We start from the raw sequence: 24,405 nt of genomic DNA on the forward strand, positions 1-24,405 counted from the left end.
GAGGGGGGCACTGAAATAGAGGGAAGGATCTTGAACCTTCTTTACCTCAGTGAAGCCCCTACTCATTCTTGGCCAGGCCTAGGCTCCTGAACTGGAACTGTGTTGTTCATCTCCGTGGGAAGGCTTGGGGTCATTGCTCTTCCTAGCCACACTGCAGCCCACCACTTTTTGAAGCACTGAGGTCCACTCTTGCTTCTCCTGGTTCCCCTTCTTTCCAGACTCCCCTTGGAGAACATGGTTAAGAAAGGAGTCCAGACCAGGAACAACCTGCTGAAAGTCTGCCATTGACTTACTGTGAGATCTCGGGCAATACATTGCCTCTCTCTTTGTCTTCATCCCCTCATTAGAAATTGAGCTGAAAATCCCTGCCCCTGTCACACAGGGACCCAAGATATCCCAGAATATATGAATTTCATTCAGCTTCCATTCTGCAAGGCTGCCTGCACAGAGGCAGGAAGAAAGGTGAGGCAGATCCACCTGTGGACTCCCAGGTGAGGTGGGTGAGGAGGGAACAGAGGTAGGACCCAGCAGAGCCATTGTCACCCTATCCCCGGAACGAGCACTGAAGCAAAGGAATAGAAGGCCCAGACAGGGACCCTACTGCCCTGTACAGACTGGGTGTGGAGGACTTGTCCAGGGAAGTCTGCCTGCTCTAAGGCCTGGAAACAGGGCCAGGTCCATTCCCCCAGGCCTGAGGAGGCAAACAAGGAGCACCTGGGACCCCAGCAGTATGTGTGTATCTCTGAGCAAGGTCTCTGCATGAAGGAGTGTCTGGCTTTACTCGCTGGATCACTGGCCATGTCAGCTACTCTGTGTCTCTCATTTCTCTGGCCATGTGTCTCTCCAACTATGTTTCTGCATGTGCCACCCTCCAGGTGATTCATCCTCCTCAGCCCCACACCCAGGGGGGAGGGCAGGGCAGGACCAGGCCAGGATGTGCTGAGCAGGGCAGAGTGAGCAGCCCAGCTAAGCTGAGAGGAACACCTCCACCCTCCCAGCCAGAGCACTGTCCGCTCAGGTGGGAAAGGAAGTGAGGAAACTACACCCAAAGCAAGGTACAGAGTCGGGGAAGAGGGCTCAATTTAGGGCCTGGGGCACCATGTTCCTTCAGGACTGGGAGGGAACCATGACTGAGACCCCTGAGGCCTATCTGGCTAGAGTGTGGCCAGTGTGGTGTCAGGGACTCAGGGAAGCTGCCGGAACCCTGGGGGTTGGGCTTCTCTTTCCCTGTAGGACTGGAAGACCTAAATTTCCCTGCAACTCTCTTTTTTTTTGCCTATGTGACGCTGTATGGTGTTTGTGTGTGTTTAGTTGTATTTTTGTAACAGAGGCCATGTGACTGACTAGACCAAGAGGCAAGTGTCGTGTGTGTGTGTGTGTGTGTGTGTGTGTGTGTGTGTGTGTGACTGAGCTCCTAAGAGCCAGGGATATCAAGAACATGCTTGTTTCATGTGTATGACAGAGTAATTATGCCATGTGTCAGTGATTATGTCTCTGTGTTTCTGGTACATGGCAGTGTGTGACTTTGTGCTGAGGTTGTATCTGATATGGGATAATGAATGACCCTGTGTGGCTATAGTCTTTGTGACTGTGTGAACCGTTTACAGGTATGTGAACCTGGTATGATACTGTGGCCCTGCAATTGTGAAACACAGTATAAGTGACACTGCGTATCTTTGTGGGACTTAGTGGAACCACGTTTGAGAAGTATATAAGTGGGTATATGATGATAAATGGTTGGGTGATTATTAAGTGAGAATGTTTGTGAAATGGTAGGCTTGCATTATGTGACTGTGTCTTCATGACTGTCATTAACATGGTTACCAGTATGTGTAATACCGTGGGGCTGCATGATGATATGTGAGGTTGTGACTGTGGGTCTTTCTGACTGTATAGAACCAGGTTTCCAGGAGCATAATGGCATGTGATTGATAAGCGAATGTACGTGGCTCTGCACTTGTGTGAAACACTAAATAACACCATGTGTCTCTGTGGCTGAGTGAGCCCATTTGTTGCCCCTCATGTATAAGAGTATATGTCACAGGGTAACATACCCTCTGTGGCTGTGAGAGGCCATGTGATTGTGGCACAGCAAAACCGACACCATGTGCAGGTGGGAGCTCTCAACTGCCACCCACTCTCTTGTCCTCAAACCTGTTTGCCTGCATCCTTCCCTACATGATGGCCTTTCGTGGCTCCCTTTTGCCCACAGGATGGTCACCCTTATCTGCAGCCTGCCATCCAGGCCTTCCCCTCTCTGTTCTGACCTCCATTGACTTCTCTATCATCTCAGACCCCCCACAACTCTCTGCCCAGCCCAGCCCACCTGAGCCTCACACTTCTTCGCTAAGGACATGTTATCCCTGGCAGGGGAGGGGTTCCCTTACTGCAGCCAGACCAAATCTTCTCTCTCAAGTGTGATTATCATCTCTCCCAGAACCAAAGACAGAGGTGGGTTCAGGGAGCTCACAGTGAGGCAAGAGGGACAGTGCAAAAAGGCCTCCTGTTTTCTGAGTTTGTAGCTGTCTTAAAGCTGTTCATGTGACCTGAACTGTGTATGTGTGTAGAGGAGATAGTTTAGATTAGTGAGAATGTGGGATTTTAAGAAGCAAAAGTTTTGCTCATGAAATACAATTTTAATACTTGCCAGACATTCAACTATATAAAATTGTAGACAAGGAAGTCCACGTGTCCTCAGGACCCTAAGAAAAAGGGTAAAAAATGGTTTTGGCTCAGCATACCCACTTTATCTGTATAAACAAGGCCTGTAAACACATAAGCAAACTATAGAGTGTTCACTCCCACCCCCCACCTGGTTAAACTCCCAAGTAAATAATGCCTAGTGACATACAAGGAATCAATGTACTGATCACAAAGTACTCTTGTCTGTTGTCAAAGGTCTTGTGTATTAATGAAAACTTCTAGCCAGAGCCCTGGGCTTGACTCCTCATCCAAGGGCTGGGATAGGGACTTCCCAGAAAGGTACTGTGGTTAGAAAAGGGGCTCAGGAAAATGCAAGACACCCCAAATACTCGTTAAGATGTGCTACTCTCCAGTCCCCTTTGCAGTAACATCCTTTGCTTCACACTGAGTTTCTCCCTTTCTGCAGGGCTGCATCAGGGAAACCGGATCCTGGTTAAAAGTTTGTCCCTTGACCCTGGCCAGAGCATCGAACCTCATCCAGAAGGTCCCCAGAGGCTTCGCTCAGACCCTGGCCCCCCCACTGAAACCCCCAGCCAGCGTCCTTCACCACTGAAGCGGGCACCAGGCCCAAAGCCGCAGGGTAAGTTGTTCCAGAGTATGGCAGAGAAATGGCCCAGGAGAGGGAACAAAGGAAGGTAAAGATTGGCCAGTGGCAGAGGAGAAGGCATGTTAGAAAAATAGGAAGCATCATGGTCTAGGAGCAGAAGGCTGTGGCTTGGCACTAATGTATGCACACTGGACCTCACCTCAGGCCTGCTCTGTGCCTGCCTTGGGCAAAGGTGCGGACTGGGAGTTTGTGGAGGAGCTTGTGGCTTGCTCATGACAGCCTCATCCAAACCCAGCTCATTGGGATCTCCTCTCCATGTTTTTTCTGTCCATCTCTCCAGTCCCCCCAAAGCCTAGCTACCTGCAGATGCCCCGGATGCCCCCTCCACCTGAGCCCATCCCCCCTCCACCATCACGCCCACTGCCTGCAGACCCCCGAGTGGCCAAGGGCCTGGCTCCCAGGGCAGAGGCCAGCCCCAGTTCGGCAGCAGTATCCTCACTGATTGAGAAATTTGAAAGGTGAGTCTGGTCCCTAGGGATGAGGGTGGACCTGGGATAGGAAGGACAGTTGTAAGACAGACCTCAATCAAGCTCACACCTTGCCTCCATGTGTGTCTACCACCCACCTCAGAGAGCCTGTGATTGTCACCTCGGATAGGCCAGCTCCTGGCCCCAGCCCAGGTCCCACAGAGCCAGCCATGTTGCCACAGCCACCTCTGCAGCCACCAGCGCCCCAACTCCCTGAGGGTGAGGCCTCCCGCTGCCTGTTCTTGCTGGCTCCTGGGCCCCGGGATGGCGAGAAGGTGCCCAACCGAGACAGCGGCATTGACAGCATCAGCTCACCATCTAACAGTGAGGAGACCTGCTTCGTCAGTGAGGATGGGCCCCCCAGCCACAGCCTCTGCCCCGGGCCCCCTGCCCTGGCCAGTGTCCCTGTTGCTTTGGCTGACCCCCACCGGCCCAGCTCCCAGGAGGTTGATAGTGACCTGGAGGAGGAAGACGACGAGGAGGAGGATGAGAAGGACAGAGAAATCCCAGTGCCCCTGATGGAGAGACAGGAGTCTGTGGAGGTACTGACCCACGTTCACTGAGTGGCAGGACCATGGGGAAAAACCAGGAGCCTGGCTAGTCTGCTTGGTTCTTCTCCTAGCTTAGTACTTCTCAAAACAGCATGTTTCCGCTGTGGACCTTGGGCTTCCCTGTTCCCCTAGTACTACATTTGAGTAGTAAACCCCTGCATCCCCCATCACTGTGACTACCAAAGTGACCATGCACAGTTCCAAATGCCCACTTGGAAAATTGTTCTACCCTCACTGAAGAACCACTGACTGGGTCTCAGTTTTTCTACTTGAAGATGGGCATACTGGTTAGGGATCTTTAAAGTCATGTTCTAGCTACAAAATCCCATGACTTAATAGCTATGTGATGTCAGGCAAGTCTCTGCTCCCCCACCACAAGCCTCAATTTCTTTATTTGTAAAATGGAAAGTCTCTCACATCCAGGGAGACTTCTCAACAGCTGGCCTCTGGAGGGACACAAGAGCTGGAGTCCCCCAGAGACCTGAGGCTCTGGGGATGAAGGCGCTCAGCAGCAGGAACCTCTTTCTTGGCCCCGGCAGCCTAGCACTGCTTCCAAAGGCATCCTTCAGCCGTAGGCAGAAGTTAGGTCACAGCCAGAATGCCTGCTCCACCAGAACCCAGCTTAAATGTGGGGGCTAAGGCCAGGGTCTCAGCAAATATATGCCCAGTGAATAGGAAACTAGGCCAACAGGCAATGAGTTTTATACATTTTTAGACTTTTGTGTTTTCCTTCCACTCCAGCTACTTAGCAAGCCTTTCCTGACAGTCAGCTGAGTGGGTGAATAAATAACTAACATTTCTAGACTACTTAATCTGTAGTCTGCTATGTTTTATTTATATTAAATCATTTAATCATCCCAATTACAAATGGACTTAGGCTCTATTATTATCTGAATATATAGATAAAGAGACTTAAATACAGAACAGTTATATAATTTATGCAAACTCATGAATGGGAGTGCTAGGATTTGAATCTAGGAAGTCTGACTTCCCCACCCACATGCCTAATCACTGCACTATGCTGAATGAATAGAGCAGATCGCTGGGTGAATGAGTGGCCTAGTGAAGGAGTGCATGGCATCTGAATTGTGGGGTGGCTTTTATGATATACTGGAGAGTCAGGGATGAAGCTATGGAATTTATAGGCCTAGAAATGGAAGGTAGGGTTATCTCTGAGAGGCATTAGACTTAGAGTAGCATTCGAGCTGTTCTGAGAATTCTGGGGGCTTGGTTGACTGTTAGGGTACAAGATAATGGATCACCTGGTGCTTCTTCTCCTTTCCAGTTGACCGTGCAACAGAAGGTGTTCCACATTGCCAATGAGCTCCTGCAAACTGAGAAGGCCTATGTTTCCAGGCTCCATCTCCTGGATCAGGTGAATAGCCCCTCAGGGGTCTCGAATCCTTAGTACCTGGTAGGTGGACACCAAGAAAGAAATGATAGGGCCTGAGCCCAACTCTACCATCGGAGCCAGAATCTAGAGGTGGCAAGGCTCCTCTCTGACATTGCCCCCATCCTGTCCCCAAAGTCAACTTTGGTTGTGACGCCAAGCTTGATCTTTGTACTAACCCTCATTCCTAACCCTAGGAGGGTACACCAGCCTTGACTGCAACTCTGACCTAGACCCTGAATTTACCCCTGGCTGTAAACCAGACCTTGAACTTCATTTTAATCCTGACTCCAAATTCATTAGAATCCTTAAGGGTAGATAGTTTTGTCTGTGTTCTTCACTGTCCAGCTCACAGTAAGCACTCAAAAATACTTGCTAAATGAACAGATCTAATTCCATCCTTCTCTCTGGCCCTGAATCTAATTCTGACCTTGACCCTGATCCTGACTTGTCATTGTTCCAGTGCCTACCTCCAGGTCCTAACCTTGACAACCTGAAATCCAACCCCACATGCAAACCTAACTCCATTCCCTCTGTCCTCAGTCTCAAGACCATGCTGATCCCAAAGGTCCACAAAGCTGACCCTAAACACTGCCCTCACCTGCAAGCAGCCCCTTTCCTAGCCAAGCCCCAGGCTCAGCTGTACTGAGCACTCCTGCCCTGCCCCACAGGTGTTCTGTGCCAGGTTGCTAGAAGAAGCTCGGAACCGCAGTTCTTTCCCAGCTGATGTTGTCCATGGCATCTTCTCTAACATCTGCTCCATCTATTGCTTCCACCAGCAATTTCTGCTGCCTGAGCTAGAGAAACGCATGGAAGAATGGTGAGAGGCCCCACATCGAAGCTGCCCGCCCTCCTATCCATTTGCCTGTAGAGCCCAGGCTAGCTGTGTGCATAAGTTCATTCCTGCCTGCCCTCTTCTCTTACCACCTGTCACAAAAAGCATCAGGCCCAAGATCTGCCTTCTAGGCCCTCCCAAACTAAAAGTAAACATAGTCTGGGACTCAGAAAATTATTACAGAATAGCAAAGCCCTTAAGAGTATGAGGTTAAGAGCCAAATTGGCTGGCTTCACATTCTAGCTCTGTCATTTGTACATTTGTAACATTAAGATTCTTAAATTACTGTGCTTCAATTTCTTCCCTATAAAATAAAGGTAGTAATAACAGCCTACTTTGTAGGAATGTTTTAAGGATTAAATTAGCTGATACATATAGAGAGCATAGAATAGTACCCAGTATATAAATGTTCCATGAATGTGAGCTGTTATTTTTTTATTGGTACTATGATAGCTCAGAATGGGAGGCTGTGGGAATCCAGACAAATGGACCAAATTTAAAGGATCCAGGGAGGAGGTGATGCCTGAGCTGAGGCCTCAGGTAGATGTGCAGGGGTGACAGGCAGTCTCCCAGCCTCCAGGCTCTCTTCTTCAATCCATCCTATAGAGTCCACACCACCTGCCAGAATGGTCTTTCTGAACAATAGTCAGACCATGTCATTTCCTGCTTAAAATCATCTGTACACTCCCCACACCCATAAGATAAAGTATGTCCCCCTCACCAGACTGTGACCAGAGAGGGCTGGCATGAAGCCAATTCCTGCATTTTTCCAACTGACTGTGACCATTGAAGGCTGGCCCAGGCACAGTCCTGTGTGTCCCCTAGCTGACTGAGACTCCTGTGGAGTGCAGCCAGGCCTGGTCACTTTGCCTTCCATACCAGACTGTTACCTTCTCAGGGCTCCACTAAGTATGACTCATTTGTGTCCCCAGAATCACCCAACACAGGACTGGGTACAGAATCAGTATATGGCCCTGGCCAGGTGGCTCAGTTGGTTGGAGTATCATTGCATACACCAAAAGATTACAGGTTCAATCCCCAGTCGGAGCATATACAAGAGGCAACCAATTGATGTTTCTCTCTCACATCAATATTTCTCTCTCTTATTCTCTCTTGCCCTTCCTCTCTCTCTAATATCAATAAACATATCCTTGGGTAAAGACTTAAAAATCAATCAATCAATCAGTGTTTGAAGTAGCAATTAGATCAGCACAGGTATTCCAAGAAGTATCATTCCTGGTGCTTGAGCAGGGTAGAATTGAGGTAAGTGGCAGCCCAGGCAATAGTTTCCAGTCAAGCAGAGCCTCTCGGCCTAATTGGCTGATAATATAAGCAGAGTTTCCTAAGAAGTAGACTGGTGGAGAGGTAGATTTCTAGGACTAAGAGACCCCATAGGTCTCTGCCTGGGGCTAGAGATCTATGGGGTGAGAGGGAGATTGAGGGACAAGGATCAACAGAACCATGTCAGCCCCTGCTTCCACCCCAGGGACCGCTACCCACGCATTGGAGACATCCTGCAAAAGTTGGCACCCTTCCTCAAGATGTATGGCGAATATGTGAAAAACTTTGACCGGGCCGTGGAGCTGGTCAACACCTGGACAGAGCGCTCCACCCAGTTTAAAGTGATCATCCATGAGGTGCAGGTAAGTGGCAAAGATGGATGGGATAGACTGGGGAGGAGAGGTCTTCAGGGACCCGGTGGGGGTTTCTATGGCCAGACCTGAGCCCCTCTGCCTCTGCCTGTCACAGAAGGAGGAAGCCTGTGGCAACCTGACATTGCAGCACCACATGCTAGAGCCCGTACAGCGCATCCCGCGCTATGAACTACTTCTCAAGGACTATCTGTTAAAGCTGCCCCATGGCTCACCGGACAGCAAAGACGCCCAAAGTGAGTACACACACCTGGGCCCAGCCCCACCCCAAGACTTATATCACAGGGTCAGCCTTCCATTGCACATAATTGAAATCTCAGAATAGGATCTGCAGACTGAAAGGCCCACATTGAGGCTCTAGAATAAGACTCAAGGATAAACCTCCAGGTTGATATCTCTGCCTGATGACTCAGACAGAACATTCAGGAGCTCCCCAGTCTAAAGTTTCCAACTGGAATGCTGTGAGTTTGAGGAGCATTCCCAGAATGATCCCATAAAGGGAGCCACGTGTTTCCTAGGCCAAGACCCCAAGGCTGACTCCTAGACTCGTCCTCAAATAAAGTTGCTCCAAGCCTAAAGGGATTGAGCCACAAGGCTGAGAACCCAGACTGACTCCTCAGGCCAAGTCCTCTTAACTGAATCTCCATAGCTAAGCTCCCCAGAAAGATTTATCTTATTGAGTCCCTGATTTTCCATCCTCCACATTTAGACCTCCACTCCGTAGCTGACAGCCTCTGCCCAGAATGAACCTCTCAAAAGAAACTCCAAGTCTGATCAGGGCCCCACAGAATCACCTCTCCAAAACTGAGTACCCCAGACTGGATTTGATATTTTCTGGCTCCAAGATGTAGATTTGTAGGCTGAGATACTACCTCCCCACACTTAACCACTAGAAAACTGTTTAATTCTGATTCCTCCAGTATAAAACCCACCCTCTAGTGTCACACCCAAAAAAAGTGCTCCCCAGAGTCTCTCTCCCCAACTTTCTCACCCTAGACTTTTATTTCAGTTTATTCCTTCCTTACCATACAGCTGTGTACTGAGCACCTCTGTATTCTGTGCATTGTCTTAGGCACAGGGAAAATGAAGATGAACGAGGCAGAGAAGGCCCTTGATCTCAGGGAGTGTATATTCTAGTCAGAAAGATAGACAATAAACAAAAGTACAGCAGGTCCTTGAATAATGTCATTTCCTTCAATGCCATTTCATTAGAACATTGATGAGATGCCATAGGAACTCAACTCTTGCCTATATCAATTAGCCTATGGTAAAACTGGTTTCATTATACATCATTTCTGTACAGTTCCAAGAACTAATTGATGACCTTGAGGACTCACTGTAATAAATACACAGGAAAATATTAGAAAGGTGCTATGTATAATTCAGTGAATAAGAGGGCGAGGTAACTGACTGGGGGGCCTACTCTAGACTGGGTGACCTCTCTGAATAGAATATATTTGAATCAAACCTGAATAACAAGAAGTGAGCCACATGTCAATTGGGGAAGAGCACCAACTTGGGAGGAGCATATTCTACGCAGAAGCAACAGCAGGTGCAGAGTTCCTAAGATAGAAGTTAAGGGAGGAGGTGGCAGATTCTGTCTCTGGACCAACAAGAGGGCCACTGGGACCTGAGCATGACAAGTGAGGATAGAAAGGCAGAAGTAGGATTGGAGAGAGAAGCAAGACATTGAAGGCATAGATCAGTACATGGATTTTATTCTGAATGCAGAGGGTGGTCATGAGAAGGTATTGATCAAGAGCAAGAGAGAAAGCCAAGACGCCACCAGTCAGAGGCCTTTTTGCAAAAATTTAAGTAAGAAAAATTGGCTAAGACTAGGATGGCAGTAGTGAAAGTGGTAAGAAATGGTTAGATTCAAGATATATTATACAGTTGACATTTGAATAATGCCAGATTAGGGGCACCAACCTCCATGTAGTCAGAAATCCACATACAACTTTTGACTCGCCAAACACTTAACAACAAATAGCCTACTGTTGACCGGAAGCCTTACTGATAGCATATGATAGTTGATTTACACACGTTGTATGTGTTACGTACAGTATTTTTACAATAAAGTAAGCTAGAGGAAAGAAAATGTCATTAAGAAACACATAAGAAAGAGAAAATGCATTTATAGAATTTATTGAATAAAATCCAAGTGTAAGTGCACCCATGCAGTTCAGACCCATGTTGCTCACAGTTGCTGCATTTGGGAGTAGCACTGAAAGAACCAGGGTGGAATGAGTGTGGGCTCGGGAGAAAGAGTCAAGATGACTCGCAAACTTTTTGGCTGGTGGTAGTAGTTCCTAAGATGCACTTAGGAGTTTGATTTTGGACTTGTTCAAAGTGAGCTGCCAGTTAAACTCATGCCAAAGATGAGCATACAATCCCAGGGAGAGAGATCTGGATGTCATTGGTGCATAGACAGTATGCAAAGCCATAAGGCTGAACACAATCGCCAAGGGAGTGAGTATACATGGAGAAGATGGGAGAACCAAGGACAAAGCTGAGGGAGGTGAAGTCAGAAAAGGAGACTTAGAAAGGAGCAGCCCTAAAGGTAGGAGGAAAACTAGAAAAGTGTGGGGTCCTGGAAGCCACAAGAGTCAGAAGCAGACAGTTGTATCCACTTCCCAAAGTGAGCCCTCTCCACACCACCAGATGGGGCACTTTCCTACCAAGCCTGGACCTCTAGAAAGAGATAGAAACCTAAAGAGTTTGATAGCTGAGCTCTACAAACATCTGCAAACTAAATACCATATTCCTCTCCCCAAATGAGAGCCCCTACTGAGGTGCCAGGATGAGCTACATATCCTGAATCTCTGGAAAAAGCCTTCCACCCTAATTCCTATGGACTGACTTATCTAACCCGTCTCAGGCTGAACCAGTCTGAGGTCCCAGTCATAGATACCCCACACCAGTTTTCCTAAACTGAGATCCCCAGACTAGGGTCCCCAGTTAGAGCCCTAAATCTGATGTCCCAGAGTGAGATTCCCCCAAAAGAGCCTCCCAGCCTGATCTCCTTGGCCACCATTCTATAGATGGGTATTGCCAAAACAAGCACCTGAGATTAACCCTTCCGTGTACTGTCCCTCAGACTGACACTTCTAGCCTGAGCCCAAAAGACTTACACTCAAGACCCAGACCACAGACCTAGACCAGTCAGCCCCAGAGAGAACCCTGGAACTGAGCTGCCCAGACTGAGCTCCACACAGAAACTCCAGACTGTGTTTTCCTTAGCCCAAGTCCCCCAAATTAAGCTACCCATGCTAAGCTCCAAATCTGATCCTATCAGACTCAACTCCCAGACAGACTTCCCCCAGACAAAGCCCCCCATTTTCTACCTCCCAGACTTAGATTTATGGATTGAGATTCACAGGTCAAGTCTAGCAGATTGAGGTCTCCAGGTTGGGCCCCATACTGAGAACCTAGGACACCTCACTGCCACTAGGTCCCCACAAGAAGCCTCCCATCTCATTTCTCCACTCAGAGCCCATGAATTCTATAGAATCACATGTCCACATTGAGGTTCCAGGACTGAGTTCTGCAATTTTACTTCCATTCTGGATCCCTAGCATGATATTTCCTAACTGAAATGCTTTGAATGAACTCCTTGGATTGGACCCCTAAAGTGAGCTGCCAGTGTAGCTCCCTAGACTGAGCCCCAGATTGAGTCCCTTTTTTCCATCTGTGTGTCCCTGGGTGACTCTCTCAGTCTCTCAGCTTTGGTTTTCTGGTATAGTGGTGATGATAATGATACCTACCCCAAAGAGTTGTCTGGAGAGTAAAGGAGATCATCCAGGTAAAGCTTTTAGCACAATGTCTGGCACATGGTAAAGGCTCAAAAATGTTAGCTGTTTTTATTGCTGAGTGCCCTGGCTGACACCCTCCATACTAAGTACCCCTAAAATCAGTCCCCAGATTGAGTTCACCAAATTTAGGTTCCTGTTTTATACCAATCTCATCCCTACCTGTGTCCCTAGAAGGAACCTCATAGCGTGAGCATGGCTAACTGAGCTCCCCCGCCTCTAAGAACTTCCCACTCTAGTTTTCTGAGCTTCTCAGAATGAGAGTCAGCCCAATATATGCTCACTAAGTTCCCCAAGCCACGATCTTAAGCTGACCTCCCTATGTTTTCTCCTTAGACTAAAACCCTCTGATGGAGCCCCAGAAAATGCTTCCAGGACTGAGCCCCACTGAATCATATCTCTGGTTCCCCAGACTGACTCCCCCACTTTCTGTATCTCAGACTAAATTCTTAAGCCTGGACCCTAGACTGGGCTTACCAAGCCAGGTCAGCTAGAACTCCTGGCCTGAGCTGCCTACCCTGAGCCCAAAATAGAACTCCAAATAAGGTCCCAGACTGCCAAGCCCAGATCAGGCACCACTAAAGCCCCCATACCAAGCTCCTATACCAATCTCCCCAAACAGTGTTCCTTAGACTAAACCCCCCAAATGAATTCCTGAACTAAGATCCCCACACTGAACCTCCAGAAAGAGCCTACATACACTGGAAATGCCAGTCTGTTTCCCACACAAGACACCTCTAGACAGAGTTCCCAATAGCAAAGCCTCCAGTCAGTCCAGCAGCCTGCACAGGCCTGAGCTCATATACCCACTGCTTGCCAGAATTTTCTTCTTGTCCCCTTCCTTACGTCTACCACCCAGCATGCCCCCTTCCCTGGGATGGAGGAGATGCAGAATGTATAGGAGAAAGGGCAACTGAGAGAGCAACTCCAGCTCTGAGGTCAACTCTGCTGCCTCCCAGGTAAACAACCTAAGGCCACCACCTCTTCTCTCTGAGTCAGTTTCCCCATAGGACAAACAGCACAATCACACTTATAGGGTTATTGTAAGGATTTAAAAAGCTAATTTATGCAAAGCATCTATTGGGGAGCCCTGGAGAGGGTAGTGGGACCTCGACTCTATCCTAGGGGCTCCTAGTGTACTGCAGGATACAAATGTGGACATCTAAACATACAATGAATGTGCAGTGTGACCAGTAGGACAGAAGGTGGAGCTAAGGGGAATGTGGGAATCCAGACAAGGTCATAATCCAGCCTGGGAATTCAGGGCAGACTTACTGGAGGAGGTGAGCTGAATCCAAAAGACTAAGTGGCAGTTGGCCAGGTGAGGCAAGACAGGACATGTTGAAAGGCAATCAGAGAACACTGGAAAGGTCATCAGAACACCAGATCACCAAGGGCTTTGAATGCCAGACTAAAAGGCTGGGTCCTTATCCTATAGGCATAGGGGAGCCATTGGCACATATGAGTAGAGGAGTGACAGCCAGCCACATATAAGAAAGCTCTCTCTGGCATCTAGAGTAGAGGAGAAGTTGGAGATTGGAGCCTGGCACCTGAAAGGCCTGATCTGGGAAAGGCCACAGATCTTTAGCACCTACACTTGGTCATGGAGGGAGGGCCTCCTAGGAGAGCAAGACTTAGTTTGCCAACCATACGCACCCACTTCAGAAGCACCTGTGCTCCTCCATTGCAGACATATTTTCTGAGTGGGAAAACCCAGCACTGTACAGACAAGAGTGGGGTGCAGTGCAAGTTGGGTGCAGTGCAGCTGGGCCTCAAGCATGATGGGCAGGATTTGTTGCTGTATGGAAATGTATAAGAGTTTATGTCCATTTTTTTCCTGATAATACCTGCTTACTATAGAACATATGGAAATTAAAGGGAAGATGAAAGAGGTAGGGGGAAAAAATCACCTGTGATACAAGCCCCCAGAGAATCAGCACAAGGGACATTTTGAAATATTCTTTCTGGTGTTTGTTTTTTTTTATATGTGAATATTTGCAAAATTGAGAATTTCTGGTATACACAAGTTTGTATCCTTTTCTTTTCCTAAAATATCCTGAGCATTTCCCAAATTATGAAAAACCATATACAAGCATCATTTGTAAAGTTTGTTTAGTAGACCATTAAATGAACACACATTACTTCATTTAGCCGAACCCCTACAGTTGGCCATTTCTGTTTCCAGTTTGACACTGTTATAAATACTACTGCAACCAAAATGTATTTGTACCTAGAACACTTATTTTCTTAGTATAGTTCTTATAATCAGAATTACTGAGACAGACCTGGCTGGTGTGACTCAGTGGACTGAGCGTTGGCCTGCGAACCAAAGGGTTGCTGGTTTGATTCCCAGTCAGAGCACATGCCTGGGTTGTGGAACATGTCCCTGGGGGGGGCGCATGAGAGGCAACTGCACATTGATGTTTCTCTCCTTCTCTTTCTCCCTCCCTTCTCCTATCTCTAAAATAAATAAAATCTAAAAACAAAAAGAATTACCAAAACAAAGAATAGGATCTTTTTGTTTCTTTGTATGACTTTCTGATTATAAAAGTAATACATGTTCTTTATCAAAAATGTGAAACACACAGAGATATCTAAAGACGATAAAAACCACCCATGGTCCCACCACCCAGAGACAACTTGTTAAAACATGGTATGTTTCCTTCCAAGTACATTTATAACTAGTATTGTTGTTATTTTTAATGGTAATAATAATTTTGTTAAGCTTGGGTTTTATTGGCTGCCAGCTATTCTCTATTATGATTCTGCTATTGTGGCATTAATTGAGACATTTTCTGATTTTATGTACTGTTGCTATGGACATCTTTGCTTTTTGGAATGAAGAGGGTGCAGTGAGGCCAGGAGAGGTATTCAGAAAGCAAAGATGCTCCCAAGAGCATCTCTGCTGATCCTCCATCCAACTTCTTTCCCACTTTGCCCACAGAGTCTCTGGAGCTGATAGCCACAGCAGCAGAACACTCTAATGCTGCCATCCGCAAAATGGTAAGTGACTCTCCTAGCCCTGCCCTTCCTTGGCCACCCACCTCTGTCCTGGAGGGCTTGCAACTTGTGAATATCTGAGGGGAGGCCAGAACCGCAAACCTGCCTTTTGCTCACTGTCTCTTACCAGGAGCGAATGCACAAGCTGCTGAAAGTATATGAGCTGCTAGGGGGTGAGGAAGACATTGTCAGCCCAACTAAAGAGCTCATAAAAGAAGGCCACATCCTTAAGCTGTCAGCAAAGAATGGGACCACTCAAGACCGATACCTCATATTAGTAAGTGCCAGGTGTGGGGTTGTGGATGGGCCATGCTCTCCACACATGTTGACCTGGTACACACTCAAGACTGTATGTCCTGGTACTAAGTCTTTCCTCTAAGTACAATAACTTATTATACTTTCACTATCTACACTAGCAATGTTTTTCCCTGTACTTTACAGATGATGTAACTAAGACTGAGAGAGAAGTGACTTGCCCAAGGTCACCCAACTATGAAGTGACTCTCATGCCTAGGCTCTTTCCTTATGACCTTTGTGCTCTGTCTAGGCTGTTTTCTCCACCTATTGCTTTGAGTCCCCAGTACTAAAGCTTCGGGGGTCTTATAAGCGAAGAGAGCTGGTCCACAGTCCTCCTGGGTCATCCGCACATACATCCCAAACCTTTTCCTTCCTAGTTCAATGACCGCCTCCTTTACTGCGTGCCCAGGCTGCGGCTCCTTGGCCAGAAGTTTAGCGTGCGGGCACGCATTGATGTAGATGGCATGGAGGTAAGCACCAGAAAGTGGGAAATGGGGACCCTAAGTGGGACCTTGGTGCTGGGAGGTTATAACGAAAACCTGACTTCACCCCAAGTCTGTGCATGCATGTGTGCAGAGGATGAGGGCCCTGTGGAACACAGTAGGCCTCACAAAGCCTCTTTCTCCCTCCATTCAGCTAAAGGAAAGCTCCAACCTCAATCTGCCTCGAACCTTCCTGGTGTCAGGAAAGCAGCGCTCCCTGGAGCTCCAGGCCAGGTACCTGCCCTTTGCCTATCTATGGCTTTCCTTCAGATATTCTATGGTAGGGCCATGCACGTCAGGCTACCTTCCTAGGGGAGAGATTGTTCCAGAGAAAGGATGGGCACCTTTCCCCAAAGATACAGGCTTGTTCTTCTGGTGGGTTTTGTTAGAAGAGAGGGAAGATAGTAATGTGAACATGAATAACAACACAAATAGTTTATTGTACATTCAGAGATTTAAGAGAAATACCAAATGCAATGCTTGATCCATAATGTAAGGCTGGTTTGAGAAAAACAGCCCTAAAAGATATTGGCAAGACAATAGGAACATCTAAATGTGAAGTGAGCATTAGCTATTGGGGAATTACTGCTGACTTCCTCGGGTGTGGTCATGGTATAGTGGTTATATAAGAAAATGGCCTTGTTTTCTTATGATGCATGCTGAGGAATTAGTATCATATCATATCTTAATTTATCTTTAAATGATTTATGTACCAAAAATACATACATATATGCACATACATATAAAATATATATAAATAATATATATGAAGTAAATATAGCAAAATATTTGAAAATTTTGCATCTAGCCCTAGCTGGTGTGACCCAGTGGGTTGAACACCAGCCTCTGAACCAAAATGTCACTGGTTTGATTCCCAGTCAGGTCACATGCCTGGGTTGTGGGCCAGGTTCCCAGTAGGGGACTTGCGAGAGGCAACCAATTGATGTTTCTGTCACACACCAATGTTTCTCTACCTCTCTTTCTTCCTCCCTTCTCCCTTCTCTAAAAAAAAATAAATAAAATCTATCTTAAGAAGAAAATTTTGCATCTATGTAGTGGGCATATATTTAATGTACTGTGCTATACTGTCTGCTTTTCTGTATGCTTGAAATTTTTCATAAGAAAAATTTTTAAATAGTAACAAATTTAAAAGTAATACCCACCATTTCACGAAGAGTCTTCTTTCTTATCTCTCCTCTACTTGGATGATTATAGTAGTAGCTCAAATTTAATGAAGACATACTTGCTCTTATGCCAGGCACTGTTTTAACTTAAACAATATAAGTATAAATTGGCCAGTTCAATGCTTGAAAACAACCTTTGAAGTAGCTACTGTTACCATCTATCCCATTTTACAGACGAGGAAACTGAGGCATAGAAGAGTTATGCGCCTTGCCCAAGATCCCACAGCTAGAAAGGAACAGAGCTGGGATTGGAGCTCATGCTGCCTTCTGAGGGCCCAGGGGATAGGTATCAAAGTCATGGTCAGGGCTGAAGAATGGATGCACATGGCTAGATGACCTGTTTCTGACAGGCTGCAAAGAAGTGAGAAATAAGAGTCAGAACCCTCATTGCTGGGACTGTAAAGAGGCTAGAGAGAAACAAATGTGGGCTAGAGGGTATTTGAATCTCTGGGAGACAGAGCAGCCTGGAGGCCTGCAGCCAGGAAAGGGAGAACAAAGCCAACTGGCACATTCGGGGGAGGGCAGGTATGGGGCCTAGTACAGCCTAAGAAGAGTCTGAGTAATAAACCACATGGCTGTGCAGATGAGAGAGGGGGCTGCTGAGGGATGCTGGACCCAGATGGGTGCACTGAGCAGTGTAAGGTTTCCTCCTAGTGGCTGAAAAAAGGCATGGAGGGTTTGCTTTGCAATGGCTTTTACTGACCTTAAAAAATAAATATACAGGGTCCAGCAGAAGTAACACCATTGAGTATGGTTGGTAGGGTAATAATATGGGTGTGATAATTTATAGTTTTAATTTGAACATTTCACCTAAAATGTCATATGATGTGCCTGAGTGTGACATTGTTATATTACAGAATTACATGCTTATGATTTTGTAATAAAAGTTTGCAATAAAAAGGGGGCATTATTTGTGCTGGACCCTATATTTTGGTGAAAACTTTCAAGTACAGAGAAAAGTAGAAATACAACAAACACCCATATGCCCACCACTTAGACAACTGGTTCTCAACCTAGGTTACAACCTCAGCTGGGATGCTTTTTAAAAACCAGGTGTTTGGCATACACCCCTAGAGACCCTGATTTAATTTGTGTGGGGTATAGTCTGAATATGGGGAGTTTTTAAAGCTCCCCAGGTGATTTTAATGCGTGCAACAGGGTTTAGAACCACTGACTTAGAAGTCACCAACTATTGACATTTTGCCATGTATACCTTTTACTGAACCATTTTAAAGTAAATTATAGACCTGACACTTCACCCCTGTATATTCAGTTTACATTGCCAAAAACACTATTGTGGCTCTTAAAAATCAAAAGCAATATTTTCTACTGCAAAGAAATTATAGAATATGAACAAAAAAGAATTTTTTTAAAAAGAATACCATCAGAATACAGTAAAATTCCCTAGAACTGTACTACCTAGAGAGAACCAGTGCTGATATGTTGGTAGATCCCCTTTGAGGCTTTTCCTCTCTTTGCATATTTGTACATGTGTATGTGTACATACATGTGAACACAATGTTTTCTTTCCATATTTCAGTAATGAAAAATTTCCAAAATATAGAAAACTTTAAAGAATTGTACAGTGAATACCCATAAGCCCACTGTATAGATTCTGAAAGTGTTCATTAACATTGTACTATAGTTACTTTATCACAAATCTATTCTTTTATCCATCCACCAATCCATCTGATTTTTTTAAATGCATTTCAAAGTCAGTTGCAGACATTGCTACATCTCACCCCTAAAGATGTTGGTGTGTATAAGTCCTCTCCTTTTCTTGAGGCAAAATTTTCAAACAGTGAAATAAATGCATAGGCCTTAAGTGTGCCAAGGATGAGTTTTGACAGATGTAAACTGTCACATCACATATATTTTTAAACAAAACCAGAATGCTATGTATATTTTATATATGTTGTTTTCACTTAACATATTATAAATGGTTGTACCTCAATTCATGTGGTGAATTACATACCATTAAGTAGTGATATACCTTTTTTTTTTAACCTGATCCCCTGTTAGACACTTAGGCTGCTTCCAATTTTTTCACTAGAATAAATAGCACTGCAATAGACATACTTATAGCTAAATATTGCCTCACATCCTTAATTTTTCATGAAGTGGTTCTAAGGGTATATACCCTTAGATTTTCATAGTAGAAAAATACTTTTGATGTCTGAAGTGTGGATGTGGAAGGAGATTAGAAGAGACCAGGAGGAAATCAGCCAAGAGGCTGGGTCCAACTCCTAGTGAGCATTTGATGGAGATGCAACCAGGGCAAAGGTCTTGGAAACTGCAGAGCAGACAGGAGTCAGGGAAGGAAGGCAAAGAATAGGGGAAATTCACACTAATTGAGCACCTAGTGTACCAGGGATTATGCTGGGCACGTGCATGTCACCTCAGTTACTGCTCAGAACAACCCAGATGAATAACTGTCATCTCCATTTTACAAGTGAAGAAAAATAAACTACCCTCCTTTCTCAAAATTGACATTCCAGCAAGAGGGAACTATTTAAGGTTTGTTGTATGTTCCATACTCTTATATACACCTCACCTTTACCCCTCTACCTGAAGCTTAGCACCTCCTTGAGGAAACCCTTGTGTACCAGCCCCCACCCAAACTCCAGGCTGGGACAGATCTCCTCTTCTGGACTCCTCAGCCCGATTTTCACTCTGTCACAGCACTGATACCCTTGTATTGTCCCTGTCTCTCCCCTAACCCCAGACCATGAGTTCCTTGAAGATAGGGACCTCTCTGAGGCCCATGTTCCTAGCACCAAATCTGGAAGATATTAGTAACTATTGAATAAAAAAGCACAAACAGGTTAAATGATGTGCCTAAAAGGTCACATATGTTATAAGTGAAGGAGGAGAGGGTCAAACACAGGACTGTCTGACTCCAAAACATTTGCTGTTTACCACTCCAATTGCTTTTGCTTGGCCTGCCTAACCCAACATCTTTGTTGTTGTTTTTTTTTTGCCCCCAAGGACTGAGGAGGAAAAGAAAGACTGGGTCCAGGTAACATCCAAGAAGGCTTTGTGGTAGGGGGCTGGAGGAGTATTAACAGGTCTCCCAGGGGTTGGGGAACTGTCTCTTAAAACTCACATCTGACTGGTATGGGCCTGGACAACATACTTTACCATCCCCATTTTACAGATAAGCTCACTGAGGTCCAGAGGTTAAGCAGAAACTCACAAATTCTTTCTTTAGAGAGCTGGCTCCTCTGAGAGTGTAACCCCAGTGAGTTAAGCCCAGACAGTGGCTATGAAGGCCTTCTGCAGTTTTTCAGCCACTGATCCCCCTCCCCCATTTCACAAATATAAGAACTGAGCCCTCACTGGTGTGGCTCAGGCGATTGGGCATCGTGCTGCAGAAGGAAAGATTGTGGGTTTGATTCCCCATCAGGGCACATGCCTAGGTTGTGGGTCAATCCCTGGTGAGGGCACATATGAAAGGCAACCAATTGATATCTCTCTTTCACATTGATGTTTACCTCCCTCTTTCTCCCTCACTTCCCCTCTCTCTTAAAAAAAAAAAAAGAACTGAGGCCTAGATATAGGAAGGGACTTGCTGAAGGTTGTACAACTAGCAAAGAGCAGAGCTGGGCCTAGAACCCAACTTTTCTGACTCTGGGCTAGGTCATAAGATAATGAGGTGAGGTTGGAAATGGGTGGATTGTGAGGTGATCTGACCTCTCATTTCTTATATCTTCTTGCCAGGCCATCAACTCCACCCTTCTGAAGCATGAACAGACGCTGGAGACCTTCAAACTGTTGAACTCAACAAACAGGGAAGATGAAGACACACCCCCTCACTCTCCAGTAAGAGTCCTCATCCCTTCCCTCTACACTGGGTCTTCAAATCCCCACCTTACCTTGAGATGCTCCTCTCCCCTTCCTAGAGGCAGTACATGACTTCAAAAACACAGTTTTCTGTTGGTAGGGCCACAGAAAAATCACTGGAGAAATGGAGGCCCAGTAAGTAGAAGTGACTTGTCTTCAGTAGCACAATGAGGTAGGGATAGAGGCAGGACTCAAAGACAGGTCTTCTGAATGTATCTGTTGCTTCCTAATGATAAACCAAGTCTTAGGGCAAGGTCAGGCACAAGGATTGGCCGAACTGGATGGGGGAGTAGCTGTGTCTGACCTGGGACCTGGGCCTCTCTCCAGAATGTGGATCTTGGGAAGCGGGCACCTACACCCATCCGAGAAAAGGAAGTCACCATGTGCATGCGCTGCCAGGAGCCCTTCAATTCCATCACCAAGCGCAGGCACCACTGCAAGGCCTGCGGGCATGTGAGTGTTGGGAGGCAGGGGCAGAGCTAGGGAGGGGATGGGCTGGCAGCCTGGAGGCCCACTTCTGAGAGGGCATGGTCTAAGTGGGGAAGAGGCCATGAGTCAGCTGTGGGAATTGGTACACTGAAGGGGAAGGCCTTCCGGAATCAGGCATCTCTTGCCCACTTGCCACTCCAGGTGGTTTGTGGGAAATGCTCCGAGTTCCGGGCCCGCCTTATCTATGACAACAACCGCTCCAACCGTGTGTGCACTGACTGCTACGTGGCCTTGCACGGGGTGCCTGGGAGTAGCCCAGCCTGCAGCCAGCATACACCTCAGCGCCGGAGGTCCATCTTGGAGGTAAGAGCCAGGCCTATGACCACTAACCCTCACACATCAATGACATGAACCCCACTCACCCACCCAATGTGACTGAGGCCTGGTTATCTCTGAAACCATATGGTGCCATGTACATCCATGGAACATCCAGGCTTGGAGTGAGTAAAATGAATGCAAGAGTGAATGAATGAAAGCCAGTACTTTTTATTTAAGTGCTTTAGACATTTAATCTTTACAGTAACTAATCTATCCATACTATTACTATCCCTATTTTACAAATGAGGAAACTGAGGCCCAAGGAGGTTACTAACCCATGTTACACAGCCAGTGAGTGGCAGAGCTTGCATGTTTTTTTAATTGACAAACTACCTTTTCTTATTATAAAGTAGGATATGTGCACTGAAGAAAATTAGACAATATAAACAAAAATAATAAAAGCATCCTATTTTTCCTACCCACTAGATAACCACTAACACTTATGCTTCCTATCTTTCTAGGCGCGTGCACATTTTGGTTTTGTTTCTTAACCAAATCGAGGTATTTATTTTTTTAACATTTAAAGAACTTTTACTCTGTGCCAGGCACTATTCTAAGCATTTTGCATCTATGATTTCATTTAATCCTTACAATAGCTCTACGTGCTCTCTTTCCAAGTCAATACATTTTCACCTAGAGCTGGGATTCTGAGCCAGTTGCCTTACCCAGCCCCCATCCCCTTAACCACAATGCTAGATTGCTTCTCACTGAGTATAGGGAATGGATATGTGACAAAAGATGACAAAAAAGTGAGGTATAAATGCATAAATCACTTGAGGAATAAATGGACTGATAGAAGACTGCCTGACTGGCATTCAGGTGCCCCTGCTGAGAGCCGCACACCCCTCCCACCTAACTAGAAGAGGTAGCAGCCATGGCCTGACTAACTCAGTGGGAGACATTGGGCAAGTCAGTACTGCCACCTGAATTCGCACCCTCATCTGAAGTATGGGCACCACAATACCTACACTGACGGGGTATTGAAGCCCGGAGGAGCCAGGCTAGGCCTTCTATCATCATTGATGTCCCCTATGTCTCTGGTCACAGAAACAGGCTTCAGTGGCTGCAGAGAACAGCGTCATCTGCAGCTTCCTGCACTACATGGAGAAGGGTGGAAAAGGCTGGCACAAGGCATGGTTTGTGGTCCCTGAAAATGAACCCTTGGTGCTGTACATCTACGGAGCTCCTCAGGTGTGCATCCTACTCCTTTGGGTCCTTTCAGCCACCTGGCAAAACCAGGCTGCCCCCCTTTCCCTTCAGTCCTTGACTTCTTGGCCTTGGCACATTGTGGGAACCTAAGTGGAAATCAGAACCCCCACCCTCGTGAGATAAAGACTGGCTAGAAACAAGCATTGTGGGCCAATGTATGTAGGGGAAAGTGGGGTGAGTTGTGGGAGGGGTCTAGCTTCCTGGAGGAAGCCAGAGTGCAGATGGGGTACTGCTAGATCCCATTTGGATGGGGTAAACATGTAAATGGGGGTGATGGCCTAGGCAAAGGCCTAAAAACTTTGGTATGCACTAACGAGACTAGCCCAGCTATTTTGGGGTATCGGAGGAAACGGGTATTTGCGCCCAACCTGCATCCTAACCCCAGTTCTGACATTTTCCTACTGCTATCAACGGAGCCTTAGAAGGTTCTTGAGCAGGTGAAGGAAAAGAAGGGGTTTAGTAGGTGAAAAACTGGTGAGAAGCCAAGCCCCAAGGTGACCCTGGCTCTGTTCTTTCCCCAGGATGTGAAAGCCCAGCGCAGCCTGCCGCTCATTGGCTTTGAGGTGGGGCCTCCTGAGGCAGGGGAGCGGCCTGACAGACGGCATGTCTTCAAGATCACCCAGAGCCACCTGAGCTGGTACTTCAGTCCTGAGACAGAGGAGCTGCAGCGGCGCTGGATGGCTGTGCTTGGCCGGGCAGGCCGTGGGGACACGTTCTGCCCAGGGCCCACACTGTCTGAGGACAGGGAGATGGAGGAGGCACAGGTGGCAGCTTCAGGAGCCACTGCTGAACCCTCTGAAGGCCCCCAGACCCGAGATAAGACCTAGAAGTTTTGGGAAGAACTGGGGCCCCCTGCCCTACACTCTAGCTGCCCATGCCTGATGGGGGGCCCCAGCCCTCTCCCTCCCAGCTCAGTTAATACTTGAACTCCCACCATGGGCACTTGCAATCCCAAATGCTGGGTCTTGGGTTTTTTAAAATTCATCTTTTCACAAAACGTGGGCTTTTAAAAAGATATTCCTAGTGATGTTCAATTTTTGTAATCCCTGTCCCTGGGGAGGGGGTGGGAATTGTTGCTAGACCTGCCTGAATTAGGCCATTTTCCCCCATCCCCTCAATCCCCTGCAGATCCTGCCTCCACCCAATTCGCCCCAAAGTACCAGAGGCAGGACACCTGGAGTCAAGTGCCAGTTCTTCCACTGAGTTCATGGCCCTGGCCCACCCCTGCCCCTTCAGCCAGTGTCTCCACATGTATGTTAGGTGGGGCAGTGACCGGATCCTTCCTGCCTCTCCATGGCTTACAGCTTCTACCCAGCCCCAAGGCTACCCATTATTTTATCGTCCAGACCCATGGCAGGGCCACCGGGCAGGACAGGGGAACAGCGGGGGAGAACAATGGATACTCTTGGTTTTGTTTTTTAAAGAAAAATACAGTTTATTTCAGGCTTACGGAAACTTTCAGAGCACTGCTGTGCTCCACTTGTCTGTCTGTTTGTCCAAAGTCCCAGACTGCTAGGATGGGCCCCAAAACTGCTCCCTTGCCGAGTTCTGAACCTCAGGTTCCAGAAA

The 24,405-nt window shown here is 46.8% G+C and overlaps 1 protein-coding gene across 1 annotated transcript in view; it reads left to right on the forward strand.

The window, feature by feature from the left end:
- The window catches only part of FGD1 (FYVE, RhoGEF and PH domain containing 1), a 38,559-nt gene extending 14,265 nt beyond the window's left edge, over nt 1-24,294 (forward strand). The window contains exons 2-18 of the mRNA XM_045833028.1: nt 3,110-3,283; nt 3,591-3,768; nt 3,881-4,319; nt 5,614-5,703; nt 6,390-6,538; nt 8,040-8,196; nt 8,303-8,441; nt 14,959-15,017; nt 15,145-15,291; nt 15,689-15,781; nt 15,948-16,027; nt 19,966-19,996; nt 20,698-20,799; nt 21,148-21,273; nt 21,451-21,612; nt 22,675-22,818; nt 23,358-24,294. Coding sequence (XP_045688984.1) covers nt 3,110-3,283; nt 3,591-3,768; nt 3,881-4,319; nt 5,614-5,703; nt 6,390-6,538; nt 8,040-8,196; nt 8,303-8,441; nt 14,959-15,017; nt 15,145-15,291; nt 15,689-15,781; nt 15,948-16,027; nt 19,966-19,996; nt 20,698-20,799; nt 21,148-21,273; nt 21,451-21,612; nt 22,675-22,818; nt 23,358-23,663 — 2,576 coding nt within the window. The 3' untranslated portion in view covers nt 23,664-24,294. The remainder of the gene's footprint in view (nt 1-3,109; nt 3,284-3,590; nt 3,769-3,880; nt 4,320-5,613; nt 5,704-6,389; nt 6,539-8,039; nt 8,197-8,302; nt 8,442-14,958; nt 15,018-15,144; nt 15,292-15,688; nt 15,782-15,947; nt 16,028-19,965; nt 19,997-20,697; nt 20,800-21,147; nt 21,274-21,450; nt 21,613-22,674; nt 22,819-23,357) is intronic.
- Nucleotides 24,295-24,405: the final 111 nt, after the last annotated feature.

The sequence above is a fragment of the Phyllostomus hastatus genome, unplaced genomic scaffold (assembly GCF_019186645.2).
Source record: "Phyllostomus hastatus isolate PE091 unplaced genomic scaffold, TTU_PhHast_1.1 phas_contig_10, whole genome shotgun sequence".
NCBI classification, from domain to species: Eukaryota; Metazoa; Chordata; class Mammalia; order Chiroptera; family Phyllostomidae; genus Phyllostomus; species Phyllostomus hastatus.